Source organism: Hermetia illucens, chromosome 6 (genome assembly GCF_905115235.1).
Source record: "Hermetia illucens chromosome 6, iHerIll2.2.curated.20191125, whole genome shotgun sequence".
NCBI lineage: Eukaryota > Metazoa > Arthropoda > Insecta > Diptera > Stratiomyidae > Hermetia > Hermetia illucens.
Genome location: NC_051854.1, coordinates 60,576,005 through 60,596,109, shown reverse-complemented (window position 1 = coordinate 60,596,109; position 20,105 = coordinate 60,576,005). Strand labels below are relative to the sequence as shown.

The 20,105-nt window shown below is 42.8% G+C and overlaps 1 protein-coding gene across 3 annotated transcripts in view; it reads left to right on the top strand.

Annotated features, from left to right (window-relative positions):
• The window catches only part of LOC119660163, a 440,101-nt gene that overhangs the window by 373,089 nt on the left and 46,907 nt on the right, over positions 1–20,105 (top strand). For 2 of the 3 annotated variants that reach the window (XM_038068569.1, XM_038068567.1), the window contains exons 6-8: positions 98–247; positions 357–503; positions 880–1,131. In XM_038068569.1, coding sequence (XP_037924497.1) covers positions 98–247; positions 357–503; positions 880–1,131 — 549 coding nt within the window. The remainder of the gene's footprint in view (positions 1–97; positions 248–356; positions 504–879; positions 1,132–20,105) is intronic. The other variant, XM_038068568.1, reaches the window with a different exon arrangement.

Sequence of the window (20,105 nt, the reverse complement as noted above, 5' to 3'; positions counted from 1 at the left end):
AATTCATCTCATATTTGATACATATGTGAGGGCTCAAGTGGCAAATGTACGACGAGCAACACCAAGTAATTTTCTTTGTCTTCCTTTTGACTTTCAGATGAATTCCGGAGCAAGGTGGGCTGCGAGAACGACATGATCCAGCTGATGTGCAACCCATACTCTAGGATAGCAATCTACGAAGCAACTTTCGGACGAACGGAGTACGAGAGTGTGCAATGTGCTCAGCCGCAAGGAGTCAAGGAAGAAAGTAATACGACTGCAATAATGGTGTTTGTAAGCATTATATGTCTAATTACAATCCCTTTTCTGTTTCGGTCGTGTTGTCTTCCCTTCACCCGTTGGATCTGGAAACTTAGCAGCATGCAAGGCATCGTATGCCACCGAAACGGTTATGCAAATCTGCCATGGCCGAAGGAGATGCTCCCTTTCAGCCGACTCTGGAACATTCGGAAAGCCTTGCCGTTCTGACTCCAGGATGTATCTAAAAGTAGTTTACACGTGCAGTAAGTAGTAATAAGATTTTAATTATTGTTATTGTTTTCGTTACACGTGCTGAAGGTCTTACCGTACGTCTTAATCCTGTTCCTTAATTGTTTTTCAACAAAACTTAGTTCATAAGTTTGAGCCCTGGTGGTTCAATTAGAAACTTTCAGTGAAGAATTCACCTAATTGTATATGAAAAGATATTCCTTTCGAAATCGAAGTTCTTAAAGTTGTTTATAATCCAATTTAGAATGCCAAAAAGCAAGTTAACCACATTAGGCAAACATGTCGATCCCTCCATAATATTTTCTTGAGAATGTTTGAAATATATATTTCTTCAGCTATTCATTAATATATACTTAACTGATTACATAATACTAATATCTATCTCCACAGTACCGCGGAAAGTTCTCAAGGATCGCTACGACACATCACCGGAACCCGATGAGCCGCAGCAGAGTGAGTTTGACATAGACCAGGATGAATTATACGATGAAGATCAGTTCTACAAGGAATCCGAAGCAATTCCACCAGCACCAAAGTTGCAAGGAGGTCTATCTAACCCTGGACATCCATACGACTTCCCGGATGAATCTTCGAGTAGTGTGATACCACCCTTGCTATCGAGGAACGATAATAGCTTAGAAGGTTAGTGTTGGAGAGTGATTGTGTATGTTATGATTGTGGGGTTTCGCTTCAAGCTATATTTTGTTGAAACATCTGAATAGAGCCTCCCATAGATCAAATCCAAACAGGGCACATATAATGAAAGATATGTATATATACACTATTTAGTTTTGCTAACAGGTTAGATATTTTTCATGGTCGTCTTTCTACGAGAAAATTTTGACTATAGTCAGAGTCACTTATGATCCTAGTGAAAGGACGTTATGAGCGCAATGTTGACCACATTGCCTCCTACAGGGTACTGTAATCCTGTAGTGTACCGTTATGGTCTTGAATGGAGTGTTCTAACCTTGAAGTGGCCCTGATTTAAAATGGATTCATGCGCCAACGATTATTATTATTAAAAGGGCCTAAAGGATTCACAATTGTTTATTGGGTCTAAGTAAGCGTGGGTCGACCGTCTAGCCTCCATTACCTTCGGTCTCCTTTTACTCGTATTTTAATGTGTGTTGCTCCAATTAATTGAAGCAATCTTGCATAGTAAAGTTGTGTTCCAGATTTCACCCCCATTATAGATTTCAAATCATTCCTTCAAAATTTCGTTTCATTTAGAAAAGTTTTGCAAGAACATCACTTTCAGATGAACCAGCTTCGCCTCGATGGATGTACATGGCGACATTCGTCTTCATTACTGGGACTAAAGGCGGTGTAGTTTGAAGACAAATCGATCGCATAAAGTTCGGTCGAAAATCCCTTCCGAAGATCGCGACAAAATATTGAAAATAGAAAGAACCTTTTGAATATAAACAGGTCATTTTCGCATATGTCAAAGTTGCGAGAGAGGCTTTCCGCTGGTAACATTATGTAATTCGAATGTCGAAGCTATCGAAAGACGACAAAAAGGCCGACCGATGCAATGATGGCTTCACATGGTCGATGGTGATTCTAGAGCAGCTGACCCCGGGCTCGCTAAAGAAGAAGACCAATATTCTGGCCGTGATGTCTTAATTTGCAATATATTCACACGAAACTCACAATATTGTCAAGAATAGTATTTACATAAAATCTTGTAATACTCTGCCCGAACGTGTAGCACGAATAAGATGAAGCTTAGGAGGATGCCTAGCAAATTTACAAAATATATACGATTTCCAGTTACTCCTGAATGGGCTATAGTGCATCAACCACGCCTATGCGCTATCGTCGACGGTTGGCTGGAATATGTTTCAGCTGCCTCCAGTACTTCCCGAAATGCTTGCAATTCGCCTCTACCGTTTTGTGCTATGTGGGTCAATTCAAAATCCATTGTTAACCTTTTTTAATAAAAGGAGTGTTCACGAAAGCTAGAAGCTTTTGAGTAACAGTGGAAACCCCCTTCCATGTGCTACTCCCATATCAAAACACAAAAGGAACATTAGCACCAAATAGCTCAACTAGATATGGCTATTGACTGTAACTGTATTGTAGATTTTTGATAAACCAGCGGGGGCGGATTTAGCGCTGTTAATGTTTCGATCGACATTAAGTTCGATGTCGTTGTTGGCATACAAATTGATTACCATCTTTGATGTTCTGCTCATTAACACAGATACGAATAGTACGCTAAGCCGTCAAATTGAGAATGTTAGTTTTTGTTGTTGTTTATCTTTAGTCCGACTCTACTTGCCCTACTTGCCTTCTTTTTCAAATTTAAAGCCATTGGGCCAAGATCCTTGAATCAATGAGAGAGCGAACAAATGTCATCAATATAATCTAGGCATTTGAGAAAGCTATCAGAGCCCACTGAAACTTTCCACGTCCTCCAGACGAGGCAGCATGAAACATGTTACCGACAACAAGAAAAATATCTAAATTGACAATTGGAAATGCACGCCATCTATACTGATTTGACTAAAGCCTTCAACACTGTAAATCGCAATATACATTTGTCCAAACTATCTCTCAGCGTACTCATATCACTTGTAACATTGTTTGTTTCTTATCTTTCCAACCGATCCTGCCGCTTCTCTTTAGATGGCTGCACATATAGTTCCTGTTTTCCATCCTCTAACAACTTCAATGTTCTATTCTGGTGCTTTTATTATTCTTGTTCTGTGCAACGCCAGCTACTCTCCCCTTACTCGCATCTGCTTGCTCTGTGGCGATGACCTTGGTTTTTCCGATATATCGTCACTTATGGACTATGTCTCCCTTCAATCAAACCTGGATACTTTGGTTCGCTTTGGTTATGCTACCTACGTCAGAAAGTACTTGCTCAAATCCTCACTTAATTATTTTTCCTATTCTTTTGAGGGATATTTCTTAACAAATCAAAACCCTTCTCAAGATCTCAGAATTACTTTCGACAATAAGCTCCGCTTCGGCACCCACTGCCTGGAGCTCACAAATCCAGCTGCAAAATTACCGGGCTTTATACTGCGTTGCTCTTCTGACTTTGAATTCTTCCAACTATCCTTAACTGCTTTCAATTTCCTTGTTAGAAGTATTCGTGAGTACTGCTCCGTGATTTAGTCACCCTGCCGTAACTGTGTTAGTCGTGCCTTTGAAATAGTGCAACGTAAATTCACTCATCCCCTCTTCTTTAAAAAAATTTCCGCGTTTACTACCTCCGCCCTCTTAACCTCCGATTTCTGCGATAACGTAAAACTTATCTCGATGTATGTACAATTTCAAACTTTCCACGTGTGTGCCCCGCCTCTAATGTCATCACCTGCCATGCCGTCAAGCTCAGCGGCTTTACTCCTTTTGATTACTGTCTTTTCGCGCGCATAGTCTAGGTGTCCCTTAAAGTTCAACTCGGCATCAATCATTACCCCCAGGTATCTAATGTTCGATTTTGGAACGACCTCGTAATTACCAACCAGGATTTTGAAAGTGTTGTTTTTCCTACGATTGATAATAAGGACCGCCTCCGTCTTATTTTTCGCCAAGTCCAATTTCATCATTTGGCGCGATGATTTGATAGCATGAATTGTTTCGCTTGCATACAGTTCCACCTCCTGGTGGTGTTTCGCAATTACTACCTCCATCAGGTCATCTGTAAAACCAATCAATGTTGCCTCTCTTGGCACACGAAGGCCGAGCACTCCGTCATACATTATGTTCCGCAGCGGAGACCCCAGTACGGTGTGTTGGTAAGTACCTGCTGTCATAACATATTCCGTCGGCCTGTCGTCCGTCTCGTAGCAAAGAAGTCTCTTCCAGAGGTAACTCTCGATAATACGAGCTAAGTAGCTGGGGACACCCCATTGTCAGAGGCAACCATGCTGAGACAATTCTGTTCCCGTTGCCTTGTTGCGGTCAACAATACCAGGTTGATGGTGAGAGAAGAAACGTCATAGTTGCCCCTGCTTGCTTACTCTATGATTCTTTGTGTCCTCCGCCGACGTGAGAACTATGGGACCTGATAGTGTATGCAGAATCAAGTGGCCTTGAACTGGAATAGTTTGTGGTGCGAGCGCTCAGCATATTTGTTGGGACAGTGGCACATGCAAACCCAGAGGAGAGCTGTTTGATTTTATCACTTCAACGTATGGTGCGCTCCTACGTTCGTGGGGTCAAGAAGAAGTGAAGCAATTGGCCTAACAATCTGCACTTCAAAGCTGATTAGAAACTGTTAATTGCTAGATGAAGTCTCACTCTCGGATCACCGTTACTAAAAATTTAATCTGATTATTGCAGGCGAACATCATGTAATACAAAGATGGAATCCTAGGAAAGCGGATTGGACAAAATTCAATGAAATTCGCTACAAAATTGAGCTCTCTAAGCTACCAGGGACTCCTTTGGCGATAGAAGATCAATTAGTAACTCTGAATCGCACACTTTTAGAGTGGTTTGAAGAAACTCGTCCTATTTCCCGAGGCCAACGTGATAAAACGATTCCATGATGGAATCGAGAACTTCAAAGACTCAGGAAATCAACCAGACGATTTCTAAATTGTGCTTGCAAAAGCAATAAAGATGAAAGTTTGTTCCGGAACTCACACAGTGTGAATATAAGGGGCTCGTAAAACGTTCGAAACGAAACTCTTTTAGAGCGTACTTGGGGAACTGGAACGTGAAAGGGAGACTTCCAGGTTGTGCAGAGTCCTCAATAAGAATGTGTCGGCCAAGTTGAACTCTCTTAGAAAACCGGATGGTGCTTTCACGAACTCCAGAGTTGAGTCTCTTGGAAGTACACCACCCGGGATAACAGGTCTCAGAAGTGGGAAGAAGGGAATTGGCAGTTTCTGCAAACCGTTCAACACACACCATCGTGTTGAACGTAAGGGAAACTGGGACCACTGTGAGAACGGTTGTTACCAATTAAAAGGCAAGAGCTGCTGTACTGTGGGGTATGCTGCTCAACTCATAGTAACTGCAAAATCTGTTAATACACGTTCAAGCTTATGCGAATGACGTGGCTGTGCTGGCTGTTGGTCGAAATCTCTCCCGTTGATTTGATTGACAGTTGGTATCTCAGGCATGGACTTTCAGTAAATCCAAATAAAACCACAATGTTATTATTTGCAGAAAGGAGGAAATTAAATGGTCTTTGCCTTCCAGAGATAATAGTAGTACTCATTGGTGCAACAATCCAACTGTATCGGGACCTTGAAGTGTATTATAGCACTTCATTCAAGACTGCAACCGAACACTTATACGGATTATAGTACCCTATATATATATATATATATATATATGATATGTCAATCGAAGGAATCCTCGAGGTGCTGAAGCAGAAACTTGCGGTATGCTCAAATCGCATCCGTAGGTATCAGAAAAGCTTTGAGCGGAGGACAGACAACACCTTGTTCTTCCAGAATCAACGGGGATTCTACAAAAATCTCACCAACTCAGAAAGGGAAAGTAACCTCGATCTGGATCAGGCAGAAGACTCCTTGAGAAGTGTTTGGAGCGAATCCAGCCGTTGCAATTTAGAAGCAGCCTGGCTCCCATACCTTATGCGTTCATGCGAGGCCCTCCCCGAAATGACCATGCCTGACGTAACTGAAGGCGCCAGAAGTTGGCAAGATTCACAACTCTCCTCAAAGGAAAGCTCTGAGAAGCAGAGAATGGGATCCCATGTCGAATGTTACTTCAGTCCAACAAAAGATCGACATGTAGAAAGAGAAACCCATTCACGGAGGTCGTATAAAAAATTTGTTGTTGTCAGGCATTGACATCGAAGCCTCCAACAAATGGTTGACAAATGGTGTACTTTTCTATGAGACCGAAGCATTCCTAACTTCAATTCAGGATGCTTCGCTCCCAACAAAAAATTATAAACGGTACATTCTTCACGACTCCTCAATCACCAACTCCAGTTGTAGGTTATGCAACTGTGAAGAGGAGACCATCCAGCACATAACATCTGCGTGCAGGATGTTGAGCAGTACCGAGTACACCAATCGTCATAACTCCGACTGCAAGATTCTCCATCAAAAGCTTGCGTTGAAGTATAACTTGGTGACAACCTACCATCCTTATTATAAGTATACTCAGCAGTGAATCTTCGAAAATGATCCGGTCAAACTACTGTGGGATCACACTATTGCCATCGACCACAGTGCTAATCATAACAGACCCGATCTAGTTCTGCTTCTGAAGGAAGAACAAGCGTACTTTATAATCGATGTAGCCGTACCGTTGGATAGGAATACTGTTGAAAAACAGCACGAAAAAATCCGGAACTACGGCCCCTTGACAGACGATATGAAGCAGACTTGGAGACTACAAAAGATCGACGTAGTCCCAGTAGTAATTTCAACGACGGGAACTTACATAAAGCGCAGAACTTACATAAAGCGCTGAAAACGCTCGATCTTAGGGTTGGACTATACATGGAGATGCAAAAAGCTGTTATCCTTGCAACATGTGCTATAGTCCGAAGAGTCCTGCCGGTAACAATCTGACCTAATGGGTTTCAGTCTTGATTCGCACTGTCTTCGATATAAGATCGATATCTCTGTAATGTAGAACTTCCGCGTCATTGGCTGAAGTGTAGTAATACATTTCGCATGGTCGCACACACTTTGCGTTAAAACGCATCATCACTGTGATGCGAGCCTTTGGATGTTGCCTTCAGCCCATCCTTAGGTTGGTCGCCCCTCGGTCCGGTTGGGCGGGAAGAGGGTCCGTGGGCTTTTTTAACTATATATATCGTGGCAACGTCAGCACCGAAAACGAACAAACCAACAACATCAAACCGCACTGGTTAAACAGGAAGAATAAGTATAGGAGAATATTACTTTGAGACCGTTGATAATTTCTCCTATCTAGGGTCGAAAATCACAACCGATAACAGCTACGATAACGCACGGTTGTTGTCAGCCAACAGAGCCTATTTCAGCTTACAAAAACTGTTCCGCTCGAAACGTCTCACCATAGCGTGAAAGCTCTTACTATACAAGACAATGATCTCGCCAGTCCTCATGTATTACTGGGAGACTTAGGTTCTTAGCAAGAAGAATTGCGAACTCTTGGCCACGTTCGAGTGAAGAATTTTTGGCCCCCTACATGAGGATGGACGATTCCGTAGCCTACATAACGACGAAATCAATGGGTGATACCATGACCGTCTCGTTGCGGATAAAATCCGGCTCAATAAGTTACGGTGGACGGATCACTTAATCCGTATGGATGAGGATGATCCCACCCAGAAAGTCTATAAGGCCAATATCTATGGTAAAAAAAGAAGACGAGGTAGACCCTGCCTAAGATGGTCAGGTCAGGTCAGGACGCCAGACAGCTTTTAGGGATATCGAATTGGTGGACCTCTTTGCAAAACCGGGATGTTTGGAGTTCCTTATTAAGGCAGGCCTAGACCGGATACCGGTTATTGCGCCGTTGAAGGTGGTGATAGTACCCTATAGGAGCCAATGTTGTCAGTATTGCACTCGTCCGAGATTATTACCCGACTTTGACTCAGGTACTTATTCACAGCTGAGTCAACTTGTATTCAACGTCAAATCGCGATACAAATCCCGCTGCCGCCTGTGAGATTTGAATGGCTACTTTCCGTACGACAGCCTCGTGCTCTAACCACTCAACTATCCTGACACCCAGACTTCCAGAGAAGCGGAGTACAATCCTTCAACTGTCCGCAGAAGTGAAATATATTAGGCCTCAGGTAGTAATGTGGATTCACGTTCTTATCGTTAGGCGGATGTTCGCTTATGCATCCGTAGTATAGTGGATTAAGGTGAAACAAAAGAACTTTGTGTCATGAGCACGATATCCGGCACAGCCCTGAATGCATTACGCAATTTGCAGCCCTTGGATTTGTTTATTGAGAGTACTGCAATTAGATCTATGGAAAAACAATGGACATGGGGGCACAGAGCATTGGAAGGGTCATTGGGAGAACTGAATCCAGTTTTCGCAATGCCTTCTGATTCTCGGATCCCCAAGTTTGGTTGAAAATATGAAGTTTTCTTGAAATGAAGAATGCCTGTCCGGATATACTAACGTCTTCTACACCGATGGCTCGAATAAAAACGAAAAAGTGGGCTTTTCCCTTGGGGCAGTACGCTACGGTCTTTCAGGCTGAAGTGTATGCGATATTAAGGGCAGCAACCCGGTTATTGTGGTGTAGAGGGAAATAAAATTTTGGATACTTTAGCAAAAGAGGGTTGAATTTCCCCCATGCTCGGACCGGAACCAGCAATTGGAGTTTCAGTAGTATTGGCTAATGCTGCTATCAAAAACTGCATACAAGCTTCCTATAATGACAGGTGGTTGAGCCTTAATGCTGCCAAGCATTAAGCAAAGACGTCAAACACACACACAGGTAAATGAAAGTTTCTTACACTAGTTGTAAAAAGTCTTGGAAAAAAATGCAGTGAGTTTATCATTTATGAAATAGACTGGTGGCGGTTGTAAATGAAGCATTGCTGCTTTCATTGGGTGCAACCTCAGCATATGCTCACCTTCGTTGAGAAATTGATGATGATCTTGTGAAGCTTTCTTGTGGAGGTCTCTGCTTGCTGTTGCGCTCAATAATCAATCTTAGGTTAATACATATATCAGGCAGATTTGAAGGCGTCACTTCAAGAACTAACAAATAATAGCAACGGTTGCTTGACTAATAACAATATATGCTACAAAATTTAGCATGGATCAAAACATATTCCATATTCTCCTCTAACCCAAGTTTATTTGCATTCAAAGGACCATTCGCATGTAACTAATTTAATTTGGGTTATCCCCTAGGTATTACCTAAATCTGCTTTTCTAGCAGTAAGCCTGGAATTTGGGATGTACGTTTACCTCTCCAAGCGAGGAATATCCAACTGAGAGAAAGACTGCTGAATGAAAGTCGGATGTTGCTTTTATATTTAATATCCACCAGTGCATGAGTTTTGCTCAAGTCCAAATGCTCCCCAAATCCCATTCAGAGATGACTTCCACTGAAACAATACATTTAAGAGAAAGCCTAATCCCATACATCATAACCTATGGTTAATATTCTGAAGACAATGAAGGGAATCACTATCTATTGTTCCTAAGTCTGATATCAGTAAAAAATTAATTAGTCCCGGAAAATTGATATCAACTTGTTGTCAATATTGCTTTGTTTCTGGAAATGACATTTTCACTGAGGAAATGCCATTAACACTATCGAAACTCGATTTCGAACTGCAGGTAACTCAATTTTTTCCCAGGACTAAGTGGATCCAAACAAGTAAACAATCCTGATTTTGCATACACTTGACACGAGGACTCAGTAGCTCCAATTTTTGTAAAAGTGCCAATTATACGTCATTCTGAAATAGCAGAAATACATGCAGGGACTCATTGCCATGCTAAAAAACACAACTGGGTTAATTGATTTATGGAGATATCCTCTGCATTGCATTCCATTTTGATTGAATGTTATGTAACAATACCTACTTATTCGTCAGCTTATGAATGGACTCCCTTGCTGGGGGAATGCAAACAGGAGTGTGAAAAATGAGCCTGTCGATATCATGAGGAATCGAGTAAGTTAGAAGATACGCTTGTGGAACGTTTTAATATTCAATTCACCCTTTATGATGGTAGTGCCTTGTGTGTATCCTTGAAAGGTATAGTATTCACAAATTTTGCAGTCGGTCAGCACTGACAACCAGGACAACGGGGCGAGTGACACTGCCTTAGATTTTGGATTTGAGACTTTAGTTGATAAATCGCCAGTTACGAAACACTTCATTATCCAAGTTGCGACATTGCAAGAAGCAATTTCATAGAGCAGTTCACTGTTGTCAAATAGCATTAATCTGAGACACTTAAATTGTTTAGTTTTCGCCGGTCGATGTCACTCACAGTAATTATACCCTTTCCTTTGAGGTTTGCCCCAAATTTAATTGATCGTGGCACAATGGATGACTATCCCACTTTTGGACAAGTTCCTCGAGATCACTTTTGTTGTGAGACAATAAGAAAACTTAATCTTCATAGACAATAGCAGAGATATTGGTGGACAGTGGAAACTGCAGAGCTCCGGAAGGAGTGTCACAGGCTCCGTCGCTTAACACAACGGAAGAAGGCATGTACCATAAAGACGGAATACAAATCAGCCAAAAGGAGACTCCCCAGCACAATAAACAAGAGCAAAACTCGTTGCTGGCAGGGTCGACGAAGTGAATGGGGACCCGTGGGGACTTGGTTACAAACTGGTAATCCGAAAAATCGGGGCTCTGCGGAAACCGTGTTCACTTAAGGCCGAGCAAATTAATCACATTGTAAGGGTACTATTCCCTGCGCACCCTGTATGGACTGTCCACTTTTCTCTATAAAAGAGTTGGAATAGGCAGGCCTCTCTATGAAAAGTAAGAAGGCGCCAGGACCCACTGGTATTCCAGCAGAAGTATACAAACTGGTATTCCAACACCGGCCAGACCTACTGCTCGGCGCATTCAACGCTTGCCTGAAAGAGGGTACTTTCCCTGCTCATTGGAAGGTGGCAAAGCTTTATTCTAGGCACATTAGACAATATTTTCCACGTGCCGAACTATCTCTACGGATATTGAGGGACTATCTGAGGAACCGCTTCCTGCTCTAAGAAACACTAGAGGGTCAGAGGCGGATAGAAGTCACGTCGGGGGAAACACAGGGATTCATCCTAGGGTGGTGGGTTATGCAAATGATGTCGCGGGGCTTGTTGCTGGGTGCGCTGTCAAACTGGTGCAAAGCAGACTTGGCATATTGATGCGATGAGTAAGCGGATGGGTGAATACTCATGGTTTCATCTTTGCACTGGAAAAAACCGAAGTAGTCATCCTGACTAAAAAGAGAATTCCGACCCAGCGGTAAAGTATCTAGGGCTTACTCTTGACTCAAAGATGAGCTTTTTTGAGCAAATCAAAGCAGCAGCGAACGAGGCTTCAGCTGGAGTTTTGGGGTTAAGCAGGCCAATGGCAAACATTGGGGTCCTACGTCTAGCAGGCGACGTCTCCTGATGACTTCAACGCAGTCTGTCTTGCTCTACGCCGTAGAAGTATGGGCTGACAAACGTCTCGCGCAAGTACAGAGACTTTGCGGGTGGCGTCTGCGTACCACACTTTCTCTGAACCGGCCGTGATGGTCATCGCGGGAGTAATCCCCATTGCCCTTCTTGCTAAGGAGCGTCAAGCTATATACAAGCCCAAGGAGATGAGCCAAGGGCGGTTGTTGCTCGTAAAGAACGGCACTCTAGACGAGTGCCAACTCTCGTAGCAAAATGAAACTAGAGGCAGATGGACTGCGTGACTAATCGGTAACTTAGATGGTTGGTTGAACAGGAAGCATGGTGAGGCTGACTGTTCCCGTACCCAGATTGTGTGTTTTGCAATAGATTTGTGGACGACGCCCATCACACTTTCTTTCTTGTGGAAGGTGGGATGGGTTTCGTCAGCAGCTCAATTTAAATACAGGGGATCTCTCTCCAGGTAACATTGTCTTAGAGGTGCTGGGGAGTGCTGACAGGTGAAGCCGTGTTGCCCTTTAAGTTCGGGTCCTTCTCGTTGCTGAGGAGATAGAGCTCTACCGGTGGAGGAGCCGGATGGCAGGGAGTTCCTTGTGCGGACAGTTTTCTTCCTCCTCTCCCCTCCCGTTGGTGAAAGTAATTCCCTGATTTGAAAGCCCCGCAAGGCGGGAGAGTTCGGAGACTAGCCCGAAGTTATGTGGCAAACGGTTCCAGGCTAGCTCTCTGGTGACGGGGAAGTGTTTCGGTGGTAGTCCGACGACGTACCGAATCGGGAGTCCAACACTGTGTGCCTAAATACATTCACCCACTCTACCCCAAAAAAAAGACAATAACAGAGAGACGAAAGGCAACTCCTCAACGAATATCGAAAGAGACGTGACACACTTTTTATACACCTAGAAACTTCATTCTTCAGATTGTGTAGAGCGATTTAACGAAACTCACTTAAAATAGCAGTATTTGTCCAGTTTGACATCAATGTTTTTCCAAACGACTTTAATTCCAGGGCAGTCCTAAATACCTACTTGTTATTAGCATGGATAACATGACTACAGCCATGAAAATAAACATCTCCTCCATGATGAGTGCAACGTTATGTCGATGGCGAAAGTTTCGATTTCGAACCAGATAAAATAATCGCGAAGCGGCATTTATAACCTTTGGTAGCCCTCAGAACTATACATCCGACAGGGCAAGTTAAGTTGTGGAAACTTTTCGGCTTAAGACGTTCGACTGAACGTCGATTGCAATGAATGCCGGTTACGGTGCCCGATTTCACCCAAATTGTGTTGATATGTGGACCACTTTCATGATACAGCTCATAACTAACTACTATTTTTAACCAGAAATTTCTAAATCACTGAGTTCTGGGCATGTAACTCAGACTGATAAGGTCGTGCCTGTCTCATTGGGATCGGTTGCCAGAAACCCTGTTTTATTCAGATCTAGTCGTTGATCGTGGGTTGACGATCGTAACGATCATTCCACATTTCGTCCAGTAGCTCAAAATCAGCTTTGTTGTGATACGACTGAAAAACATAATTTTCGTAGAAATATGTTCCCCATTTGACGTCTAAAGCCCCACGTGACAGTATCAGATAGTGACGACAATTGTCATGACTCGTAAAATATCGTTTTTATCGTTAATATAGCGGAGATGTTCGATATTTGGGGTACATTGGTTTTTAAGAATTTGATGCGGATCTCTTTTGGAACCCCGAGTGCAATTTATTATGAAGCTCTTTATGCGGGTACAGGAATAACATCGGGCACTCGATCTAGCTATGATAGAGGCGGTCTCTCTCACTGAGTTTCTTGGAAACATATTTCTTTAAAAAGCACATGACCCGGAGAGTTTTATAAACTGCTTAATGATTTAGGCTTTTGGCTCGATTCTAAGATTATCAAGCCTGCCATACACGCTCAAGTAGGCCTGTCAGCTACGCCTGAACGGTTGACAGTCTATCCGGCTGCCTGTATGACTGAAAATACCATGCATCTATTAGCTAGGCATTTATAACAGAACGCTCATGGCCTAGATGACCTGCCTGGCTACCGCCAGCCTGGAGCCTCAGCCAACAACCGTAAAGGTTTTTCTGATATCATTTCCGATTAGCCGGATGGAGAATCGATTTTCAATCGATCACCAGCTGCCTCTACAGTCCGCCGAACCCCACACAAGTTCAGGCCGCACACTGTTGAGGTGTAACTGACAGGCCGGTCGGATCGTCCATGGCTAAGTTTAGGTGCCATAATGACCGATTTTTGCATCGAAATCAGTATATCTTTATTTAACTCGTAGTACGAAGATGCGCCAACGCCGTTGTTCAAATGATGCAATCAACGGTCGATATGTGGATTTTACTTTCAGTAAACGTAGAAAAATGGCGGTGGGAGCTTATTAGTTCGGGTTTATGAATTCACCTAGAGTTTTCCCTGCTTGTCATAAGAGGCAGCAAAAAAGGACGGCAATTTTTGGGCTAGCGGCCTCAATTTTAAAACTTTATTACTGTCGAAATGTTACCAACGCAACGGAAATAAGGGCTGACTGCACACTGAGACGTTTCGCTTTCGAAAACGAACTATGATTGGTTTCTGGAATGTGCGCACACTTATCGGCAGGGTCCTCAGAATTGTCGCTTTCTTCGACCCGAGCGGGAATTCCAATGATATAAGTTGGACATTCTTGACCTAAGCAAAGTAAGATGGTGGAGATTACTCCTCTCTCTCTTGCCACAGTTCGGGGCCGCATTGTTTCTGACGGCCACTGCAAGGCGCGCTCTCTTGACCTGGCAGCCAGTTTTTGCCAGGCTTTTAACAGCAAAATTCCGGTCGGGGTTAAGAAGCAACAAAATTGAACAGAGTTAAAATATAGTGGAGAAGGACGTTTTCAACGAGGAATTACACGCAGTTCACCAGAGGCTTCCCTGCACATTATGCTTGAGATAGGTGATCTGAATGCCAAGGTGGGCTCTGGCAATACCTTGCTTAATGAAAGGGGTTGAAGCCTATATTGATCACTGCGAATGATGCTGATCTTCACGTGCTCGAACTACAATACCGAGTGAAATCCTGTGAAGTACAACGTTGCTCGCACCTCGACAAAGGGGAATTTGCTATTACGGTTGTGATCGAAGCGGATGATACCGCAGAACGCGACAATTTCAGAAGTGTATCCCGCATCACACAAGAGCTCGCATGTGATCGCAAATCTTTTCATGGTGAATGAATGACAGACCACTTGCCGACTTGTTAACGATATTACTTCTTTTTGTTGTCAGTGAAGTTCTTCCTGCTGCTTTGTCCGGAGGACGTGGAGGAGTTAAGTGGACCGCGATACCTTTGTATATATCATATTATATTTATAATATATAGCGTCATTTCTGTCAACGGTGGAACCGAACTGGATATTGCCCGACGCGTTAGCAATGCTAGATCCACTTTTCGATACTTTTCGATATGTATCATTGGGATGCACTAGCCGTATTCTATTACAAGCAAAGAACTTCGACCCCACACAGGCGTGTCAGTCGTAAGGCGGAAGTGGCATTGGATATGTCACGCACTAAGGAGGGGCGATAATTGCATTGCTGGCATGTAGTAGAATTCACTCTCCTAAGATAGCCGACGAACGGGTCTTGCCAAGGGTACTTGGTACAGAAGAGTAGGGAAGGAGTGCAGGCGTCTCATGAAATCGTTTGGAGTTGAAGTGCATTTCAGGCAGCCTCGAACGATGGCGCGTAACTGGGTTGATGTGCTATACCTGACCAAGCGTAAATAGCAACCATGCATATATATCTAGTGAACCACGCTGATGCGAATATAAAATACGTTTTAGGAGTTAGGAAGATATGATAGTCGTATAATAAATGATACCCTAAACAAGTACCAGTACTGTGAACCCTTCGCCCCTTTTCCGCCGATTTGAAAATTAAGGTCAGGTTAGTTGTCGAAGTGTCCGGATAGCTGAGTGGTGAGACCACAAGGCTATCATACGGAAGGTCGCGGTTCAAATCTCGCTGGTGGCAGTGGGATTTGTATGGTGATTTGACGTCGGATACTAGTCGACTCAGCTATAAATGAGTACCTAAGGTCAATGAGGGTAATAATCTCGGGCGAGCACAGTGCTGACCACATTGCCTCCTACAATGTACTGTAGTGTACCGTTACGGTCTTGAATGAAGTGCTCTAACACACTTCAAGGCCCTAATCCAATATGGATTGTTGCGTCAACGATTATTGTTATTATTAGTTGTCGAAAGGTATGTTATTTGTTTTTGTGCTGAATATCGAGACAAAGGCGGTAAAAAAAAGTAGCAGCTAAGGTGCTATCTGCTGGTCGTAAACCCATTCGATTTTTCAGGGTTTGTGTAAAAGAAAACATTTATTGAAATGTGTGTCCGTCTGTTTGTCTGTCTGTCACACACATTTTCCTCGGAAACGTTTGTAGCGATTGACACCAATTTTTTGGAAAATTGGGAACTGTGAAAGTTCACGCATACAATGAGTCACATCATTCCATGTCGAATTTAGGTCTTCATACATGCAAAAGGGCGGGGGTGCACATTTTTTTTCATTAAGTATAGCCGTGGAAAGGAAAGGTCTTGGTTGGTACTTTCCGAAGCAGTCTTAGTTTTGACATTTGTTGGAAGGTGGGGAGTGCGGCGGGTCGAAAGAGATTTTTTCTCTCTCGGACCCATTCTCAGAAACTACCAAACCGAAAAATCTAAAAAAAACAAGAGGCTGCCACTATATGGTGCCTAGGCTCCCTTCATACCGATATTTGCTCAAATAAAGTTATTACCACCCCTCTTAAGTTCATCATAGGTTCACGAAATTTGCGGCAATGCAGGCTATAACATGGAGCAAGATTCTACCATTTGATAGAAATGGCACTATTACTAACAAAGTTATAATAGATCAATGTTGTCGTTTCTATACAAGTTCAAGACTTTGAATCTCACTATCATGCGCAAGTGGATATCCTCACGCATATATGCTTATATTACGTGCTAGGTTCTAATAGGGCAAATGTCGACTGAAATGTTTTTATAAAAGAAATACACAAAACCTTTTATACCTGAAACGTCCAGCTTCCGGTTTTCCGACTTGTTTTTAATGGAGTTGCCTCAATTTTTATAGAGTTGACCACACCATATTAAGTGCGTCGGTTATTAAAATAGACGGCACAATTGATATTGTAGCAGGAGAAAGGAATCGACTCGTCTATCGGAAGAATTCCAGTAACGTAACACTGTATTTCAGCCGCTCCCCTTCAATACCTTCTCAACCTTTGGAGGTAACCATGGGGCGTTGCAACATTGCGGATCTGCTGCAGGACTGATTGGCTCTATATTACTCGTTGAGGAAACTGAGTATAATAATTTAAATTATTCAACTGGGACCCTAGAGATAGTACCCATTTAAACAGTTCCTCACTCTTGGATATTTTGGCGATCATGCCACTAACTATAATTTCACCTATATAGGGTCGAAAATCACAACCGATAACAGTTACGATGAAGAAATCCACGCATGGTTGCTGTCAGCTAACGGAGTCTATTTCAGCTTACAAACTGTTCCACTCGAAACCTCTCACCATAGGGTCAAACCTCTTAGTATACAAGACAATGATCTTACCAGTCCTCATGTATTACTTGGAGGCTTGGGTTCTTAGCAAGAAGATTTGGGAACTCTTGGCCGCGTTCGAGAGAAGAATCCTCCGAAGAATTTTTGTCCCCCTACATGAGGATGGACGATTCCGTAGTCTACATAACGAAGAAATCTATGAGCGATACCATGACCGTCCGGTTGTGGATAAAATCCGGCTCAATAGGTTACGGTGGGCGGGTTACTTAATCCCTATGGATGAGGATGATCCAGTCCGGAAAGTCTATAAGGGCAATATTTATGGTAGAAAAGCGGAGCGATGGCGTAGCTCAAGACGCCAGACAGCTTTTAGGGATATCGAATTATTGGACCTCGGGGCAAAACCGGATACCGGTTGTTGCGGCGTTGATGATGATGATGATGCCACTAATCACCAGCAACGGTAGACCTAGGCATCGTATGATATTGACGAATTAGCTAAATGAATTTATCGCCCGCGTCTATCACCGAGTTGTGGATTTGGGGCGGAATCCAGCAGAATATAGACATCGGTTCCCAAAACCAAGTCATGTTCCGGAACGGAACGTCGTCAATAAATACCGGCATAACGAGGTAACAAATTTTTGAGCTCAGTGTGGAGTCTTCAACAAACCGGATTAAATAAAGCAGCGATTCGAATACTCTACCTTTAAGGTACTCCATGAACTCAGCAGTCAGGAGAAGCTTAGTAACTGGGGATGTCGTCCCATTTAATAATGAGACATTCACCGCATTCTAATCGCATCCACAGAATATGCTGAAATTCTCCCCTACTCTAGGTCGAAAATCCCAAAAACAAAGTTTAGATAACTAATAATATCATTGTTATCGTTGACTGGTTTGCTAGCGATATTATTGCGGCAAAGGTACATTGCCTGGTTTGTGTTGCAGTTGCCATGATTTTTGTTCTCAATAATCAACATCTTGGAGCAAATAATAGGGGTATGCATAGAAGAACTTCACGGTTGTAGGGAAAGTAAACCTTTATATGGATCACGCAGAACACTTCTAGAGAAATGTTTGAAGCCAAGCACGCTATCATAATATTTAAGTTGCATGGTTCTCCCCGATAACTAAAAGAACTGAGGTTGATGTTGAAGCATCCCCTAAAAGAAGGCGCCATTAATTGACAACATTTACAACTTCTGGCTAACGTGGCTTAAGAGCACTCAGAGGAGAGCAAATAATTGGAAACATATGATTGCCGATCTCAAAGTGTTCCAAGAGATAACTTATCTCATCTCCAAGAAACAGGGTGCCTCTTAGCCTCCAAAATGTCAATCAAGGACTTGTCTCCCCACCATTTACAAGACTTTGATCTCAAAATATCTTCATATTCATAAATTGGGGAGGAATGCCCAAAAGGTTTCAGGAGCTGGGAGTTCGCCAGTAGTCCATATCTTCCAAGCACGTGTCCATTGGTGAAAAACAATTTCTTCTACATTTTTCGAATCAAATGAAAAATGTCGTTCAAGATTTTTTTTATATGGTTAAATTTTAATTCAATTCGAGGAAAAAGTGGACCACTATACTGTTTGGAAATACCCCCAGATTCCTTTGGTCAAGTGCGAACACCGATTTGAAACTCTTTACATTTATGAATTTTCTCTTTTTGCACTTAAGCACTGCTTCAGCGCCCGATATTTGTGCTCGAGCTCTGTTCTCTAAGCATTTGATGTATCCAGTCTTCCTATGGAGACTGGGCAACTGGCATCTGCCATGCTCTCTCTTTTTCATTAGTGCACTCTCAACGGAGAACTTTGGTTGTTAGACTTAATTTTCATCCGTAGAGGAAATTCTAACAATTTGCATTCTTAGTTCCGTTGAGAACTTTTCCGGTTATGGAATCATGTACTAGCACACTAGTCCTAACGTCCGTGTAAACTGTGGAAGTAAGGTTTTTGGGGAGCAATTGAAAGAGTAAATTGCAGCTGGCGTCTTTCATTTTTTGAGGTTTTGTGAAAAACAAAACTATACTAAAATTGGTTTACTGTCTGTCACACCCATTTTCTCAGAAACGAATACTCCTATTGACACGAAATTTTGTGGAAAGCGAGAACTGTGAATCGTCTCTCATCCACTGAATTTAAGGGGGGCCCCATACATGCAAAAGGGTAGTGTAAAATTTAAGTTTCCGTACTTGCCAGATATATACATGTCGCCTGAAAAAAAGGTCTGCTCGACTCAATGTAGGACGATATAACTTTGTCTTGACCTTCCATCAAATGTTCTAGTTCTTATTGGAACCCCTGGTGATCCGAAAACACCCCGCCCTTATTCCTCATCTGTGGCAGCACCTTCCCCTACTGTTGGCCGGACGGGTTCCAACGTTCATGGCATTATTATTATTATTATTCTGTTAAGGGAAAGTCGCACCGCGTCCTTGAAAAACTATTGTGCCCCTTTTACAGGTTATAGTGTACCTGTTGATCATAGTATCTCAAGCAGACCTGTAACCGTTAGGAACTTTAGTATGTTCATCACTTCTAGAATGTTCATGATAATAGAATTTGTACCTGTTTGTACCTCTATTTGTCTGCTTTCTAGCATTTTGCCCATCCAGAGTGCCAGGGTGTTTCCCACTCCTTTGCGGCTCAGGGCATCCTGTATCTCTGTGTGTGATGTGTTGTCGAATGCTCCTTCGATATTCAGAAACGCGCACAGTGCAATTTCTTTTGTTTCTATGGCGTCCCGTAGTACCTCTGTCAGCTGAAACAGAGCAGTTTCAGTTGACCGTCCTGCCCGGTAAGAGTATTGACAGTGATGTAGGGGATTACGCTTTAGAACGTTAGTTCTAATATAGCTGTCTATGACCTTCTCCACCGTTTTGAGTATGAACGATGTTAGGCAGATTGGTCTGAAAGATTTAGGGTGAAAAGGATCCTTTTTACCCGCCTTCGGAATAAAGACCACTTTT